Source organism: Odocoileus virginianus, chromosome 25 (assembly GCF_023699985.2).
Source record: "Odocoileus virginianus isolate 20LAN1187 ecotype Illinois chromosome 25, Ovbor_1.2, whole genome shotgun sequence".
NCBI classification, from domain to species: Eukaryota; Metazoa; Chordata; class Mammalia; order Artiodactyla; family Cervidae; genus Odocoileus; species Odocoileus virginianus.
Window position 1 is genome coordinate 10,891,198 of NC_069698.1, and position 18,965 is coordinate 10,910,162.

Genomic DNA, 18,965 nt, shown 5'->3' on the forward strand with positions numbered 1-18,965 from the left:
AAAAATTATGCCTTATACTTTTTTAGGGTTTTTTTTTTCTTTCAATATTCAGAAGCATACCTGACAATGTTTATTCAGTTTTTTAACCTGAAAGCATACTATGTCAGTAGGTCAAAATATTGACAATTGTGCTCACAGCATGAACGGACATGTAAGCTTTTCACCATTACCAAAAGCGCCCTGATAAGCACTGCTGCACAGAGGCCTTCCCACTCATGTGCTCTAAGCTCTGTTTTACCTTCACTCTGACCTGCTGGAGCCTGAGCTCCTGCATAGGGCGGCTGCTGCGGCTGAACTCCCGGTGGGTGAGCAGCGGAGGAGGAGGAAGCGATGCTGTCGGGCGTTCCTGACCGGTCTTCTGCAGGAGCACTGGGAGGCCCTGGGTGGTCATGAAAAGGCAGCTCAGTTTCCAACACAAGATCTGTCCCCAGCAAGCTCAACTAGTAAGCTTGGTTAAGAGACCAAAAGTAAAGTGCCACAGAAGAAGCATAGCCCAAAGGCAGCCTTCTCCACTGATGTGTGTATATATATTTTTTTCCTTTGCTCTGATCTCACAAGAATCCAAAGCTATGACTGGAAATCCTTCCCTATAGAGTGCAGTGCTACATTCCTGAGTCTTACACTCACCTCTGCACTACAAAATATCCACCTCTTTATACAATCTATTTGTAGATCAACCAAAAGTGTCATTTCATCCTTCAGTGGGTCTCCACTGCCCCTAAATGAAGTTCAACCCTCTAGTTTGATCTTTACGGCTCCAAACAGTTCTCACAATTCCTTTTCTCAGAGGCTCCTTCTATTCATTCCCCCAAGTGATCATTAATTGCCATTCCCTCCACAGTTCCAGTTTTACATTATCTAAAACATTCCTTAAATAGTCCTCCACACTTCTAGTGAGCCTTCTTCACTCATAAATACTTTTCTCCACTTGTGAACTTCTATGGAGTATACTTCTATTGGGACTTTACCAACTTCCACTCTGCATTTCTAAACAGAAAAGTCTTCCCTCTTAGACTAGGAGTTCTTTTGGCCAGGCACCTTTCTGATTCTGTCTCACAAAGTCTACCTCTTAATATATACAAGGAACCACTCAAAATTCTTTTAAAATAATGAACAAAGAAGTAAATGGAGAGAATCTGCTGTAGTTCTAATACTATAATGAGCAAAAAAGACACTCTGGAGACATAAATCTGCTTCTCTAAGTTCTTTTTGTTTGTGCAACACAGAACAGTATGGTTGGAAGCACTGGTTTGGGAGCCAGACTGCCTAGGTTCAAATCCCAATGCTGCCACTTAAGCAGCTCTAAATCCAGGCTTGCTACCTGATCTCTTTCTGTGCCTCAGTTTCCTCATCTGTAACCAAAGCAATACTAATTCCTACCTCATAAGGTTACATAAGGGTTATGAGTTAGTAAGAGCTTATAGCAAGTGCTTATAAAAGTAATTTTATGGGGAGGGGCAAGAGGCATAGGGGAATTAAGAGGTCTAAACTACTATGTATACAATAAGTAAGCTATAAGAATATACTATACATCACAGAAAATATAGCCAATATTCTATAACTATAAATGAAACATAACCTTTAAAAATTGTAAATCACTATGTTGAACATCTGAAACTTTATATAATATCGTAGCATCAGCTATACCTCAACAAAAATATGTATTAAAAATAAGCATTAAAACATTATTAAAATATGTTAAATATATCAATATGGCTAATATAAAGTATATTTTAAATGAAAATCTAAAAGTAATCTAAAAGTGATTATATAACAAGAACTTATAAAAGTGATTACCACCTAAAAAACTCTACGTAAGTACTTGTTATTAGTAGCAGACTAATTTCCCTGAGGCCAAACCTCTATCCTTTGCACTGGTCTATCCCAAGACTTACTAGCACTGTTAGGCGTACAGTTGGAAGCTGACAGTTGAGGTATTCATGAGAACCTAAACTAGGATAATGGTAGTGGCAATGCAAGAGAAACTGAAGAGCGCCAGAGTGAAATGTATGGTCACTCCTGGGCACCGCCATTTCACTGATATTTATCTACATGTAGACAAATACACACACATCCCTAAGAAGGGTAACACAGATAACAAAAAGACACTATGTTACTATTCTCAAAAATATTACTTCAATTCCTCTTTTCCCTGCAGATAAGCTATTACTGTTGCTTATCCTATCGTTAATGCTTTATCCCTCCTCCCCAAGTCGACATTCACTACTGCTGCTGAGTTTTTCACATAACCCAAGTAACTACAGAGTATCCTGGCATTTTCTGTGTGTGCGGTTTTTCCTACTTCAATTCAACATACAAAGCTACCAGAAAAATGGTCTTCAAATACAATATGAATTATAGTGATCACATTATTCTGGTCTATGCTATATTCTTAATTAAACTTTTAAGCCTAACCTCGTATATAACTATTTACTCCCTCTATTTGGCATATCTTGAAGTCTTATATGTTAAGAAGCTGTAATATTAACTTGTGCTTCAGTTAATTTACAAAAGTTTCTGTTTTTCAGATAGACCACTTACTTATCTGATGTCTTCTTTTGCCAACAACATACATGATATACAAGTATTTGTCTTTTCCAGAATGTTACACAATTCTCTTTGATAAATAACCCCATAAAAATCTCAAAGAAAAAGAAAATTAATAGAAAAATCCTATCTTTCCAGTTACTGATAATGACAAAGTAAACTGATCAGGTAAAACCTCCCAAAAATATCAATTTAAAACCCTGGTCAAAAAAGAAGAAAACAACTACTTCAAATTACTAGAAGTCAGCCAAATGTTGGCAAACACCAGGAAGAGTTTACCCTCCATGGAATTACAATGGGTAAGAACAGCAAACCGTGATCCCTGCAGCTTCAACTGCAGAAAACCAGTGTTAACTTCACGGTCAGCTACATAGCTAGAAATCGGAGGAAAACCCACTGAGGAAGGAATGAGAAGAAATGAGATCTAAAATCTGAATATAAGCTCTAAAGCCCCAGCTGACCATAGAATTAGGTGGGGAGAGGGCGACACCAAGAGGGCACAGAATAAAAAGCAGCATCTGGAGCTGAAAGGGCTGAGCAGAGCTGCCAGGGGCTTCACTCTGGGTGAAAAAAGGAGTGTGAGTAAGTGCTAGAGCAACGGTAAGAAAAACCCTCACAAGACTCTAAGACAAAAATACCTTAATAAATGGAACAGAAATACAATCTTAACCACCTGACTAAGGGCTTCCCTGGTGTCTCAGATGGTAAAGATCTGCCTGCAATGCAGGAGACCCAGGTCTGATCCCTGGGTCAGGAAGACCCCTTGGAGAAGGGAATGCCCACCCAGTCACTCCTCTTGCCTGGGGAACTCCATGGACAGAGGAGCCCGGTGGGTTCGCAGTCAGATACGACCGAGCAATTAACGCTGACACAATATTAATGAATGAAAAGGCAAGGGATCTTAACAGAAAAAAATTAAAACTACAAAAAGAACCAAATGGAAATTCTAAAGCTGAAAGCACAATAAATGAAAGGGGAAATTCACTAGAAGGGTTTAATAGCAGATTGACAATGGAAGGAAAAACACTAGTGAACTTGAGAGATCAACAGGAATCATTCAATCAGAAGAACACAGAGAAAAAAAAGTGAAGAAAAAGGAACCCCAGAAACCCATGGGATAGTATCACGCTCCCCAGTGGATGTGTAATGGGAATCCCGAAAGAGAAAAAGCAGAAAAAATGTTGAAGAAATGATGTCCCCCCGCCTCAAAAAAAAGAAAGAAAGAAATGATGCCCAAAATATACAAAGAAAGCACAGTAAAGACACTGTTTTAAGGTTAAAAACATTCAAATAAAAGCACTTTCTACACTAAACTGTCCAGAACTCTACATTTAAAATTAAATTTCCCTAATTTAAGATCAGAAGAGAGACTAAGCCATCAAACATAATTTAAGTCCAGCAAGAAATCTGAAATAAAATTCTAAAATGATTCATATTTTTAAAAAAGTAAACCCTCTGAATTCTACTTTTGATAAAATTTACTTGAACCAATCAGGGGTTATTCATTAAAGAAGAGCATTCTACTGAGTGGGAGAGGGCATGAGAAAGCTTTGCAGGGAGCTGGAAATCATCTGCCTCTTGATCTTGTTGGTGTTTTACATAGGTGTATATATAGGTAAAGACTTACTAAGACGAACCCTTAAGATTTAAGCACTTCACCATTTGCAAGTTATCTTCTATTAAGGAAGGAAGGAGAAGAATGGAAGGAGAGGGAGGATAAGGGATGCGAGGAAGGCACTAACTTACCTGAAACCTGATCATCTGTTAAGCCAAACGCTGACATGACATTTTTATTGATTTCATCTTGGTTTTTTAAAGGATCAAAAGCTGACATACTTGCTGCCATAACCTGAGTAGACTGTTTACCAGAAGAATCAGCAGCAGCAGGCTTTTCTTCCCTACCATCCACAGTATCTATAAAAGAAATAAGCAAAAACTTGTTTCTATTTTATCTATATTCAATAAGGCCTAAAAAATACATTATAGCAAAATACATATGTGCATAAAGTCTGGAATGGTGAGGGTATCTCTGAGTGCAGGATTATAATTTTCCTTTCTTCTTTGTTCCTATTTACACCTTTTTTTTTTTTGTAAAATAGGGGGCGAGGTCAAAAAGAAATGCAAGATAAGTAATACCTTTTATAAAAAATTATATCTATGTACTTCCCTAAGAATTATCAGATAAGAAAAAAAATACAAGCATCTTTACACAGAGAAATATTTTACCCTTCTTTCTGGAGTCCTATGACATATATCCTAGTATCAGACACATATTGTGCACTAATGCTTTATTTTCTAAAAGGATAAAAAGCTTTTTAACTAAAGTTATAATTATCAACTTTTATGCTTTACTTCTACTTATCTATGGGTACATGGAAACCTCAAGCCAACACATATTTTAATTTACTATGTCTTTCTTTAAATACTTACTACAGATAAAAGATGTGTGTCTGAAATTTGCTCAGAACAACACAGGAGGGGTGGAAATGTGAGTATAGATGGCATGATACTGTGAGCTGATAACTGGTGAAGCTGTGAGGGTTCATTCATTATACTATTATGCCTACTTTCGTACATACTAAAATTTTTCCATAATATTTTGAAAAGTAGAATTTTAAACATTATGAGCAGGAAAAATTTTAAACCACCCACTTTTCTTCCAAGGATACTAAGGTTCTAAATACACATTTATACTACTACCTTGTGAAAGAAAAGATTCAAGAATAACATACATTTTATAAATAAAAACTTGTAATATTAAAAAAAATAGTACAAACGAAACAAACTAAACAAGTAAACAAAAAGAAAACTGCTAACCATTTACTGAAGTAACTGATGTTATCAATTCCTTTCTGTTACCAACCAAGTTAATGAGCATTAGATCATCTCTGTGATCATGACCAAAATTGATCTTGTGAAAAAATGTCATGAACCAAGTGGACTATAAGTACACACTGGCTTGCAGCTCTTTTATTCTTATCATTCCTCTAGCTACAATAGTATCTCCTAAATCTCGGTAGGAAAACTTTTATAAGTACTCCTTTAAAATGTCTGCCAGTCATCCATCTTCCTCACCAACTTCCCTCCTTCAATTTGAAGACCATATCCCAAGAGCATATTACACCAATTTTAGGATTATTTCCCTTCACACTGCTATCTTTCAATACCTATGCATCCTTCCACTTATGGCAAACTAAATTCATCAGGAAACACAATGTATATCCACTAGCCTACTATCTGCTCCAGCAGCTACTGCAGAGATAGTTCAACAGGTCAATCCAGTACTGAAGGTGACCCACACATCATCTGACTCACGGAGGAAAGCAACTGTCCAACAAGTCCACGACAGAAGCAGAGTGCTGAAGGACATGGGTGGCTACATGTTTTGGGTGAGGGCAAGCCATAGGATTCTACAGAGCTCTCACAGCTGACTGGTAGTCGTTTTTTCTGGTGAACTAGACTTTCTGATGTTTCTGAAAGTTTCTGATGCAGCTTATTTTATGTTTTTGTTTTTTTTTCCCCCCTTGAGAAGATTATTAAATCAGAATATGTTCTAACAGCTTAGAAGCTTAGGAAACTTCATAAAAGGAAGGAGGGTCAAGAGTTAAGCAATCTATCTTAAGTACAGGAAAGGAATCAAAAAATAAGCTACAACTGTCTATAAAAATAAAACACAGAATGTCATATTCAGTTCATTAGGCAACTCACGACACAATGACTAGAAGGATGGCCACATAAAGAAACAACATATGATTCCCAACATGCAGAGGAGAAACCAATTTTTAACATCTCTTTCATTAACACAGGTGAGAGGTAAACAATAAAACATATGAATGCATGGAAATAAACTCATAAAGAAAAGCAGCATGTAGCAAGAAGTAATGAACAGAAAGGCTGTTTCACCAAAACCAAAAAGCTTGTAAATCTATAGGTAATTTCTACCCAGTACTGGCTCTACTTATTGAATTTTGATCTAAGTTTCATATTCAAGCCCCTAAAATTATATGCAAGTGTTATTATATAGACATCTATGATTTCTTCTGGGAAAATGGTCAAGGTTTTGATTTTTGTGTGGAGAGACAGGTCAAGAAAAGGCAATATGCTTTGATCTGAATACAAAGGCTTTATCATAAAGAGGCTGTAAAGATTTCATTGTATCTCAGCAAATCTTTTTAATATGTTCTGAAATCTAAAGGTGGAACTAGAAATTACTAATCAATCACCCAATATTTATCAGGTCGTCTACCATTAACACAATTCCATATGGCTGGAGAAAGCAGAAAATGATTGAGAAAGGCATCTTTATTTAAACTATAACTATAAATTAAACTCCAAAATTTAGAGTATTTCAGAATCTAAAGGTTGCAAGAGATTATACAATGTTGCTTTCCCACAAAATCATCTTCTATTAAGCCCTTTATAACCAGTAATCCAAAATCTATAAAATACTATTTCACTATATAGACAGTTTTAAACCTGTGAAACTTACACGCAAATACAAAAGTGATTTTTAAAAAGTGTATATTTTTAAAGTGTAACATCTAAGAATATTAAAAGTTGAGAAGGCAAGTTTTTTAAAATCTTTCAAGCCATATTTAAATTTTAGTCTACATTTAATATTTGGTCCCCAAACTACTTTCAGTTCCAAATTTGTCATAATATAACATAAACAGTATGTCATATCTATTATAACATAAATAGTAGTCATCTATAAATGGGAAAAAAATTTTTTGCATATTATCAACACTGTACTTAAGATAAACATTTCAACATTTGAATGTACTAATCTAAAATTACTTTTACTTGAAACTACTTCATATATCACATAAAACTCAAGAAATGATTTCCATTCCTAAGGTTCGTTAATTAACTAGAATACTGAAAAGAGCTCAAGAGTCAAAGGGATTTGAAAACTGACCTATGTCATAACCCAGGAGTCTAAGACTGCCTGTAAAACAATCACCCAGACAGCACAATGGGATTAACAATGGGATTCCCAGCCCTGCCCTCCAGGAGGTCTGTGATGAGATCCAGGATTGGTGTAATAAAATCTCCCTGTAATCTTGATGAACAAGGTTCCCCAGGTAGCTCAAACAAGAAAGAATCTGCTTGTAATGTGGGAGACCTGGGTTTGATCCTGGGTTAGGAAGATCCCCTGGAGAAGGGTGTGGCAACCCACTCCAGTGTTCTTGCCTGGAGAACTCCATGGACAGAGGAGGCTGCTGGGCTCCAGTCCACGGGGTCGCAAAGAGTCAGACACAACTGAGTGACTAACAATACAACAATCTTGATGAACAGCCAGGTTTGGGAAACCAGATATTGAATAACTGAATAATAGCACAGACACAGAAATAAGAGAGGATGACAACAGACATGCCATTTTACTCCTGCTGAAGAATTTTTTTTTTAAATCTGCAAAAAATCATAAGGATAAATCAGAATAAAATGACTTCACGGTCTACCGTTATCAGGAATGCTGGAGGACGGGCCTGGTTCTCCAGGTGGTTCCAAGCTATCCAGTAAGCGATTCACTTTATTTCGAAGTTCTATCAGTTCTCGACGAAGGTATTTCACCTGACTTGATTCAAGGGGTCTTGGTTGGCCATTAACTGGAATAAAAGCATTCATTTTCTTAAACTTAGGAAATATTCCTGAATAAATATATAAGTAGAATTATATGTAACAAGGAAAAATCAAAATAACTTTTTAAAAAGTTGAACTCAAACAAGATACCTATTGATATCATTCAGATAACTTTTTAAGAAAAGGATTTTCATTGCTAATTTATTTTTGGAAGGAGTAAATATTCACCAGTCTTTGCTGATGACCTATGGCTTATGACTTATAAGCCCCACCCAAAAAAAAAAAAAAATTTTCATTAAAAGAATTAAACTACAGTGAAATAAAGTAAAATTACAGAAGCTTTAATATACTATATTTTAATAGAAATTATGTACCTTCAAAGGCTCATTTTACTTCACACAATTCTTTTATAGCCTTGAAATAATACAATAAATACCTTATTAGAGGTATAATATGACTGTAGGTCTGTTATCCTTCTTGCCTTTTTCTGACCCAATAAAAAATTAGCTACCTAAAATAACTGCCCTAAATAAAAAGTAACCTATTTTAAAAACATGCAGAATTTACAAATTCACGTCACCACTGTCCTTCAAAGCAGTTACTTTAAGAGAAGCACACAAGCCAGAAAAGTCAGAGATTATTCAATAATCATTGGGCTTTTTTTTTAAAGGGTAATATTACCTCATTTAATTACCCATTTTATCCCAATGACTTTCAGCTAACTAAAAAAAAAAAGGATCCCCCTGGAGAAGGAAATGGCAACCCACTCCAGTATTCTTGCCTAGAAAACCCCACAGATGGAGGAGCCTGGTGGGCTACAGTCCATGGGGTCGCAAAGAGTCAGACACAACTGAGCAACTTCACTTATCTTCAGGTCATGCTTATTCCCAAGCTAAATGGTCTGGATATTGGTGCTCTCTGAGCTTTTTATATCTGCTTTTCATTTCATTCTGCTTGTTTCTGTTAGGAGACTGAAATCATAGGAGCTGCACTGTTGGTTTACACATTAAATTGTAAGGGGCTCCCTGACCCTAGGGATAGTTGGGCTTGCCTGATGAGGACCACCAGATGAGGAAGCAGTTGCCATACGTTAATAATTCTTCTAAAACATTCCAGTTTGAGAATTTTTTAAGGAATTTATCATAAAAGTGAATATCCTGAACTCTAGAATTGATGAAAGGGGTGTTCAGCACATCCTCGGAGGAAATGTCCTGTAAACTGCGTGCAGAGCGTTTCTCAGTGTGACGCAGGGTGGGGGGCCCGGGGAGGTCTGCAGCTGCAGCAGGATTTCCGTGTACAGGCACTCCATTTGTCTGCTCGTGCCGCTGTTTGTGAATTGTGGAACTCAGCTGAGTCAGGCTGACTGAGGAGGCAAGAAAGCATTCCTTAAAGCTAGTCTGTCACTGGCTGCTGCTTTGTCACTGTGTAAGCGCCATGACTTGCTTAAAGCGGACCACCTCCGAGTTGCTCCTCCTTTTACCGTCAATGTTCAGTTCAAGTTCTCTCCAGTCATTAGTCAGCAGTGACTTGCTTCTGAGAGTACACCAAAAACGGGGAATGCATTTAGTTACACTGAGATGCTAGCTAACTTTTTGTTTCAAATGATAGGAAAAAGAAACTAATTTCTTTGAAGGGTCATGTATCTGTAGCAATAGGTGGCTCCTGGTGTATAGCTTTCTCCTTTCCCTTTGGATAAAAGAAGCTTCCAAACTTTGCTTATCCCTGTCATACTTCGCTGGAAAAAGATTAAACAAATTTCAATACCATCACATTTTCTTGGGCTCCCCTCCTCATATTTCCCCATTAGGAAACAGCCATTGGGGAAAGTTGGTATATAAGGGATTCAAGTACTTTTCATTTTTAATTTGTGTGCAAAATTTGAAGGTAATGAGTGAAAACGAGTTAGGAAGTGAGGACCTAAACTTGGAGATATAATGGGTGTGATAAGCCTTGAGAAAGCTAAGGCAAAGTCCAGGAAGATTTGAAGCTTTGCTGTTCCTCTTTGGAGCCCATCAAAACTTCTGCCACTTGTGGTCCGGGAACAGAAAAGCATGGTGTTTTTACATTTGGAAGCAATGCTGAATACAGCATCTGAGTTTATATCATTTCAAACTAGAGAAAACAGTAACCCCAATATCAGTTTGTAACTTTTATTGTTTTCTTTGGCAGAACGCCTGACATCTCAGTACTGTAAAACTGCCCTTTTAAGGGCAAATCATTTTGAGTTACAAGATTCTAGAATTGCGGATAGTACAGAGTATTGGCTGCCTGAGACAAGTTCCTACATACAACGTTAAATTTCCCTTGATTCCCTACTGGTTTCCAGACTGGATTAGGTCTCCTTCTGTGGCACGTGATGATTGTCTCAACTCCAGGACTCTGACCAGGATGTGTGGGCTGTATCCCCTCAAGACAGTGTGAACTCCTTGCAGGCAGAGATTATCTGTCTGATCTGTATCCCCAGAGTAGAGGCTCTCATGACACCTGCTTAGTGAGTGCATCAGAATCTGATCCCAGAGGTCGTCTTTGTCACTAGTCTACCTGTTTCAGAGACACTCTGAATTTCTTAGGAATTTGTCTTTTAAAAATCATCATGGGGAATACATAATGTCTGAGTCCATTTATATGAAGTCCTAGAACAGGACTGGTAGGGAAATCTGGTAGGGAAAAAAAGTGGTGGTCTCTGGGAAGGGGCATGAAGGAAAAAGAATATATTTTGAATAGGGGTGTGGATTATATAGGTGTATGCATTTGCCTAAACTTCTTTAGCAAAAGTACCGTTAATATTTGTGCACTTCATTGTACGGAAATTTTACAACAGAAGAAAAATATTGAACTTTAGTTAATGATATGTATTGCCGAGGAATTTTAGAAGGATGGGTGTAGATGTCTGCAATTCATTTATGAAAATACATCAAAAATGAAGATGGAAAAAAAAAATGAAGATGGATTGATAGGTGGATAGACTTGGATAACTGATATAACAAACTTAGTAAAGTGTTGACAATTGAGCCTTGGTAAACATATATTCCCTGTGAAATTCTTCCAACCTTGCTGTATGTTTTGAACATCTCATAATAAAATGTTAAGAAAAGGGAAAAAAAAAAAAGGATCCTTCTTCCAGCAACAAAGACTGTCACCACTGAGATTATTAATTTTAAAAAAAGTGACACAAAGTTCTGAATGCAACCCTCAAAGTAAGAGCTCAAAACTTAAACTAAACTTTCTTATGCATTTTATATGCTGACAATTTGTATGTGTATGTGTGTGTGTATATCTTACATATTTACAAATTCCTAAGGCACCAAATTAGAAAAGGATATCTACCTGAAAATAAAGGTACAGGGAGATTTTTTTTGTAGAACATTTCAAACATCAAACCAATATAAGCTTTTATAAGATAATCCACCAGTTTTTTACGTACTACCTATATATCTATGAGAAAGTTCAATATAATTTCCCACCTGTATCAATTATTGGCTTTTACTGGGTATTACTGGTTTCTCTTTAATAGCTGAAAAGAAGAAAAGGAGCTCCTGAAAGCTAAGAACTGGCCCTGTAGTGTAAGACGGGCTTTTGTGTTGCTCTAAGCTGGCATGGTATTCACAAGTAGGTTGTTGGACATAAACAATTTCAGAACACACCAACAGTGTATCAACTGCATCTCAATAAATTCTTTTTTTAAAAGCAAGATTGCAGCCATGAAATTAAAAGACGCTTACTCCTTGGAAGGAAAGTTATGACCAACCTAGACAGCATATTAAAAAGCAGAGACAATACTTTGCCAACAAAGGTCCGTCTTGTCAAGGCTATGGTTTTTCCAGTAGTCATGTATGGATGTGAGAGTTGGACTATAAAGAAAGCTGAGAGCAGAATTAATGCTTTTGAACTGTGATGTTGGAGAAGACACTTGAGAGTCCCTTGGACTGCAAGGAGATCCAACCAGTCCATCCTAAATGAAATCAGTCCTGGGTGTTCATTGGAAGGACTGATGTTGAAGCTGAAACTCCAATACTTTGGTCACCTGATGCAAAGGGCTAACTCATTTGAAAAGACCCTGATGCTGGGAAGGATTGAGGGCAGGAGGAGAAGGGAACAACAGAGGGATGAGATGGTTGGATGGCATCACTGACTCAATAGACATGGGTTTGGGTGGGCTCCGGGAGTTGGTAATGGACAGGGAGGCCTGGTGTGCTGGGTTTGTGGGGTCGCAAAGAGTCTGACATGACTGAGCAACTGAACTGAAATGAACTGAAAGACCACCACCAACTATCATTAGAGATCACTTTGGGACTGATGTAGCTCAAAACAAAAAAGAAAGCCAGTCCATAATCATGTGAAATCTCAGACATAAAAACATGGACCAGGCAACAAAAATGACCAAACATCCCTGGCTAATTATGAGTGACACTATTTTACCAATTGCAAGCTTTAGCCTCAGTTCACACCCCATATCTTCTGGATAAGATTTAGTAAGATAAATCATAGGACTACTACCTAATAGGTAAATCATAAATCATGGGATTACTACCTAATCATAGGACTACCCCCACTTCCTGACAACAGCCAATCTAGAGCAAAGCCCCATTCCTTCAACCTTATGCAAAACCATCTAACACAAGCTCAAGCCCTAAGAAAAATCCTTTCTAACACATTTTTACTGACATCCTGTTGTTCTCCAAGGTGCTCATTCTCCTTCACAGCAATGTATTAATATTTGAGGTTAAACTCCCTTTCATTCCTAATATTGCTTCCCTGTGCCTTTTGTTAAAAAAAAAAAGTAAACTTAATAGAGGTTTGCTAGTTATGTATTTTCAAAATTGCTGATCCCATCAATTCCCCCAACTTCTAGTTCATTTCTGCTTTTTATGATTTTCTTTTTTCTAAGTCATCTGGACTTACACTATCCTTTTTGTATTTAGCTTTAGCATACTCTAAAAACTTTGTCATGTAAAAATCATCACTAATTAGAAATCTAATTCCTAATATGACTTCTTATTCTAATATGTTACTTAAAAGCATACTTTTATCTGCAAAAATATGGGAGTTTGGGTTCTCTTTTTTGCCCAACAGTTTCTAATGAAACCAGAGAAAATGATCTTTAACATATTCCTTTAACATATTCCTTATCTGATATTTACTGAGACTCACTGGAAAACCTAGTAGATGGTCAACTTTTATAAATGTCCAAATGCACTAAAGCAAAACTGAATCCTGTCCTGATTGCTAGAGGCACACGATCAAGCCTGTATCTGTTTTGCTTTAATTTTGAGGCTGCTTGATCTGTCAGTTTTGAAGAGAAGAGTATTAACAGTTCTCTTATGATTGCAAATTTTTTTTTCTTCTGTCAATTTTTCCTTGAAGAAAAAGCTAAGGCTATGATGTATAAATGTTCTGAATTGTTACATCTTCCCAGAGAATTATTTTTTATCACAATGAAGTGACTATTACTAATAAAATTTTCACTTAATAAGTAGTCAATTCTATTAATATTACTAACTTGCTTTGAGTTTGTTTTGTTTACAAACTTATCTAGCCTTTTACTTTCAAACTCTGCACAATAATCTTCTGGTATCTCTCTTATAATCAGCATGTAACAAAATTCTGTTTAACCAATACAAGAGTCTGTCTTTTAACTCTGTTTGTTTAGTCTGTTTATGTGTACTGTGGCTAGTATTTTGTGCTACTTTCTATTTATTAAGTTTTCTATTTCTTTTCCTCCTTCCGCACCATTCAACTAACCAAGTACCCTTTGTTTCCTTCTTTTCCCTTTACTGGCTATTTCCAGACTTTCAATAATCACGCTTACATTTTAGAAATGCATACTTCAATTTAAAAAACCTAAGTTAATTACTATCCTCCTCCCAAATAATCCAAGTCTTTACAATATTTTAATTCCTATCATCCTTTCCATTCTTACATATAATTATTTCTCAGTATTTTGTCCCATCTTGTTTCTATATTTCTAAAGCTATTCTTTTAAAATAATCAGTGCTCATTTAAATTTACACATGCCAACCAGTTTCTTTGCTCACAACTTCTTGCATCTTTCACCATTTTTCTGGACTCAATTTCATTCTTGCTGACTAACCATTTAAAAAAATTCTCTTAACAAGGATCCAAGACTGTTAAATCCTTAGTCAATGTTTTAAAATGATTTTATTTCTCCTTATTCCTTAAGTTTAACAGACCAAAGAATACTACTTTTCAATCTATCTTTTTCTGAAGAGTGTAAGATGTTATTCCACTGTCATCTATTTTCTATTAGTATTAATATGAAGAAGTCTATTAGCAGTCTGATAAATTTGTAGGTGATCAGTCTAATTCACACAGACTACTTTGAAAATTATCTGTCTTATATATTCTCCAGTTTCATGACAATACATCCAATGGCGATTTATTTTTACTTACCCTGCCCAGGATCCTGCGCCTCCTATAACTAGAGGTATCTATAATGTATATAATTCTGAAAATTTTCTTTATTCATTTCTTCCTCATATATTTCCACTCCCCTAATCTCTCCGTGTTTAGAGTCTTAATGGAAATGGGCTGCTGCTAAGTCGCTTCAGTCGTGTCCGACTCTGTGCGACCCCACAGACGGTAGCCCACCAGGCTCCTCTGTCCCTGGGATTCTCCAGCCAAGAATACTGGAGTGGGTTGCCATTTCCTTCTCCAATGCATGCATGCACGCTAAGTCACTTCAGTCATGACTCCGTGTGACCCTATGGACAGCAACCCACCAGGCTCCTCCATCCACAGCATTCTCTAGGCCAGAATACTGGAGTGGGTTGCCATTTCCTTCCCCAGGAAATAGGCTAGACTTTCTCAAATCCTCTCTCATTATTCTCCAACCCTGTGCTTTTGTGCTCTATTCTCTCATTTCTTTAGACTACCTTCCAGTTCACTAAATCCCTCATCAGCTCTGACTTATCTGTTGCTCTCTCCATTTAGTATTTAATGTCAATGATTATATTTTTCATTTACAGAAGTTATCTTAAGTTCTTTTCTAAGGGGTTTGTTTTTTGACAAACAGTTGATTTACAGTTTCAGGTGTGCAGCAAAATGATTCAGTTATACGTACACATATATATGTATATATGTGTGTGTGTATTCTTTTTTCAGATTATTTTCCATTATAGGTTATTACAAGATATTGAATATAATTCCCTGTACTATACAACAGATTCTGTTTATCTACCTTGAGTTCTTTTAATGTTTTTCCATAATGCCTAGTTCTTATATTATTTCTTCTTTTATGTCTAATAACAATACATATTTTATTAACACTTCTACTAAGTTCTTAGAAATCTAATCCTACTATTAGTTGTACCCACTGTTTCTTGTTCACGTGGATGCTTCATGTGTCCTGCAGTTTTGAACTCTAAGTTCATCCACAGGATTTTATCTGTAGAAACCTATGTTATTTGGATTGAGAACATATACCCTCCAGAGAAGATATCTGCCTTTGTTTCTTGCACTTTTCATGGTGGTATCTGGGTGCAGGAGTTCCCAAAGGATCATGGTTATACATCCTTAAGAGAGCCTTCACAAACCTCTGACAGCTCGGGATAGATAAGAGTTTCCTTATCAGTTTCTTGACTTTTTCTCTACCAATGAAGAGAGATTTTTCTTCTACAATCTGTTTTTTGACAGTAAAGTCACTGAGGATCTAGGACCATGTAGAGCCCAAGTGACAAGTCCTTAGACCACGCAGACTAAAACCTTCAGCATCACCACCAACAGCGCCCCAAGCCTCAGCTTTTGGTGCTCCAGGCCCTGGTTTTTCATTTCAATTATATTTTGGTCCCTGACATCTTCCTTACATTCCTGAGCAAGCTTAGCTGTGTAATTCAAAAAATACATTCAGTATTGTTTATCCAGTACATTCTCAGTGTTTCTGAGATGAAGATTTTCAGTTTGCCTAATGCCTGGTAGCTGGCCGATAATGGTTAGGTATTTTAAGACTCAATATTGTAAAGAGATACCTTTTATTTTTTTTTTTAAAAATGTAGTAATTTTTGTTACTAGCATTTTAAAGTGATTCATATTTACCCTTCTTAGATGGAGATGAAACAAATACAAATTAAATCAACTGGCCATTGATCCTATTTCATGGAACTGTGTGAGTCAGTGCTACACAATTTTTAAAAATGCTAACCAACAAATTCAGGAAAAAAGTCCACATTTTTTTTCACATAACCATGCTACTACTTTAACTTTGCAATCATTTCTATCTTTTCCCTTAAGTGTTCTGCCTTGCAAATGTCATGATCTGTAAGAAAATTAAAATCTATAAGATTAAATTTAGTCTTATGTTTTAGTTCTGAGAACTACCTCAGATCTTGAAATACTCCTTAAAAATAATGTTTAAAAGAAGTATCAGTTCAGTCACTTAGTCATGTCCAACTCTTTGTGACCCCATGGACTACAGCATACCAAGTCTCCCTGTCCATCTCACCAACTCCTGGAGCTTGCTCAAACTCATGTAGGTATCAGTCCTATACATTAAACCCTGAGAATAAGCAAAAACATACTACATTAGAAAACAATTATATATTCTTAAAGAATTAAACTAAATTGCAGTTTTAACCCTGAAATTATTTTCAATCCTGGAAACACTTATACAAGTGGCATACATTACTATTTAAGGTAACAGCAGATGGGTTATTTAAAAAATGTCTACTTTCTATTAATCTTCAAAGAATATAGTTAAGCCTTAAAATTTAAAAATTCTGATATAGCAGAAAAAATTATCACTTAATTTTGAATCTTTAAAAGGAAAAAAGCTAAAAAGTATTTCATAAAAATACAAAGAAGAGTAAATATATTAGTTTAGCACTTACCAAATAATGTCAGTTTCAGTATCCTACTACACTGAATTGCAAAGGAAAGGTCAGAACTATCAAAAATTGTTATAAGATCTCCATCTGAAACAAATAAAAATTTCAGATTTGCATCAGTACTAAGCTAGGATATATATCCATTAAAATGCAAAATGTGGATCACAGAGCATAGAAAATCTTCCATAAAACCTTTAAGCATCAAGGATCTAGGGAAGACGTATTTATCCAAAAGGATACTAAATAAATTTTATTTCTTTCGTGGCAAGATATTTATATTATTCTTAAAGAGCCAACACATAGCTAAGATTAATGTAATTTTTACTAATCACCTGGAGGAAATAACAGTTTAGAATGAAATCTTTTCTAAGATATTTAAATGTATTTATCAGAAATCAAGATAATAGTAATTCTCAAGGTTCAAATTTTAATTCTAAGCACAGTAAAACACCACTGGCACAAACCACTGGCAGTAAAACCACTGGGGAAGCCATATGTAACAGTAACTAAAAAGGTTGCAAACTTTTTTCCTGCAAAATTGTTCTAATAAATGGGTAGACAGTTGAGTCTTTTAGGTCCCCAGTCATCTCAACACTAAGATGAAAACCATCAATTCTCCTCCGGAAAAATACTCATGTACACAAATTTCTGAAATTCCCTAGATCCCAAGGATAAAGAATACTATAATCAGCATATCAATTGCCTGTTCAAAAGCTTTCAAAGGACCAGGGAATAAAAGGTTAGGGAAAGAAGAGAAGAGAAGCCACTGCAAGTTATCCTCAGACACAGCTCGGGGAGCGGGGCTGTCACGGGGAGGCTGAGAGGCTGCTCCAGCCATGCTCTGCACACCAGTTTTAACACTGATTAGGCCGGTTACTTTGGATAAAGATGGCAACTAAAGCCATAACTGAGAGTTTTATCATCTCTTTACAGCAGACCAGTGTTGTTTTTTTTTTTTAAAACACACATATCTAATGCTCACCTTTAGGGATTCTACTCATAAACATATTTTTAAGTACATATGTAAAAGAAGTAAATTTTCTATAACTGGTTTTTTCTTTTCTGATCTCCCCAACAGAAATAGAGTATCTACGACATCAGGAACTCTTTACCTAAGTCAGCTCTCCAAACTAGTGCCCAAAATCCAGTCTATGGAACACAAATCTGTATCACTTAAAAAAGCACTCAAAAACACGATGAAAAATAAATTAAATGTGATAACCAGATGTAGAAGACAGTTTCAACAACGAGGATACCCTAAGCTAGGGAGTCACAAACTACAATCAATGGATAAATTCTGGCTTAAAGAATTCAAACTAAGGATAGTTTTTATAATTTTAAAAGGTTCTAGAAAAAAGATTAGCAAAGCCTTGTAGGACCCACAATTCTAAACTACTATGTGATCCTTTAAAGAAGGAGTTGGCTGACCCTTCCATAAACAAAGATGAGTTAAGAGAAAGGCAGTACAACATTAAAGGCGGTTTAAGATATGCCAGCTCTGAGGTAAGAGCAAACCATCTCAGGTTTTACTGTTCAGTCACTAAGTCATGTCCAGCTCTTTATAACTCCATGGACTGCTGCACACCAGGCCTCCCTGTCCCCCACTATCTCCTGGAGTTTGCCCAAGTTCATTGTCAGCTTTGAGGTAAGAGCAAATCATCTCAGGTAAAATCATTAAAAACTTGAGTTGTAAAGTCAAACAAACAAAAAAAGAACAAATGGATCACATTTACGCACACATTTGGAAGTCAAACAGGATAATCAATGTATTGTAAAGAGATGAGGTCACTAGGGAAGAGAATAGGAAGAAAACTCTCTCCTTTCTTGTTCCTTAACATGGATGACCCTCAAAATTTAGTTTTGGGTAACATTAGATGAAGGGGCTTCCCCTGTGACTCAGCTGGTAAAGAATCTGCCTGCCAATGCAGGAGACACAAGAGATGTGAGTTCGATCCCTGGGTCAGGAAGATCCCCTGGAGGAGGGCGTAACTATCC

At 36.4% G+C, this 18,965-nt stretch overlaps 1 protein-coding gene across 4 annotated transcripts in view; it reads right to left on the bottom strand.

Moving 5' to 3' along the window:
• TFG (trafficking from ER to golgi regulator) overlaps positions 1–18,965 on the bottom strand; it is a 33,628-nt gene that overhangs the window by 8,549 nt on the left and 6,114 nt on the right. For 3 of the 4 annotated variants that reach the window (XM_070454999.1, XM_020909713.2, XM_020909711.2), the window contains exons 3-6: positions 16,974–17,057; positions 8,010–8,156; positions 4,294–4,461; positions 239–379 (exon numbers count right to left, since the gene is read on the bottom strand). In XM_070454999.1, coding sequence (XP_070311100.1) covers positions 239–379; positions 4,294–4,461; positions 8,010–8,156; positions 16,974–17,057 — 540 coding nt within the window. The remainder of the gene's footprint in view (positions 1–238; positions 380–4,293; positions 4,462–8,009; positions 8,157–16,973; positions 17,058–18,965) is intronic. The other variant, XM_020909712.2, reaches the window with a different exon arrangement.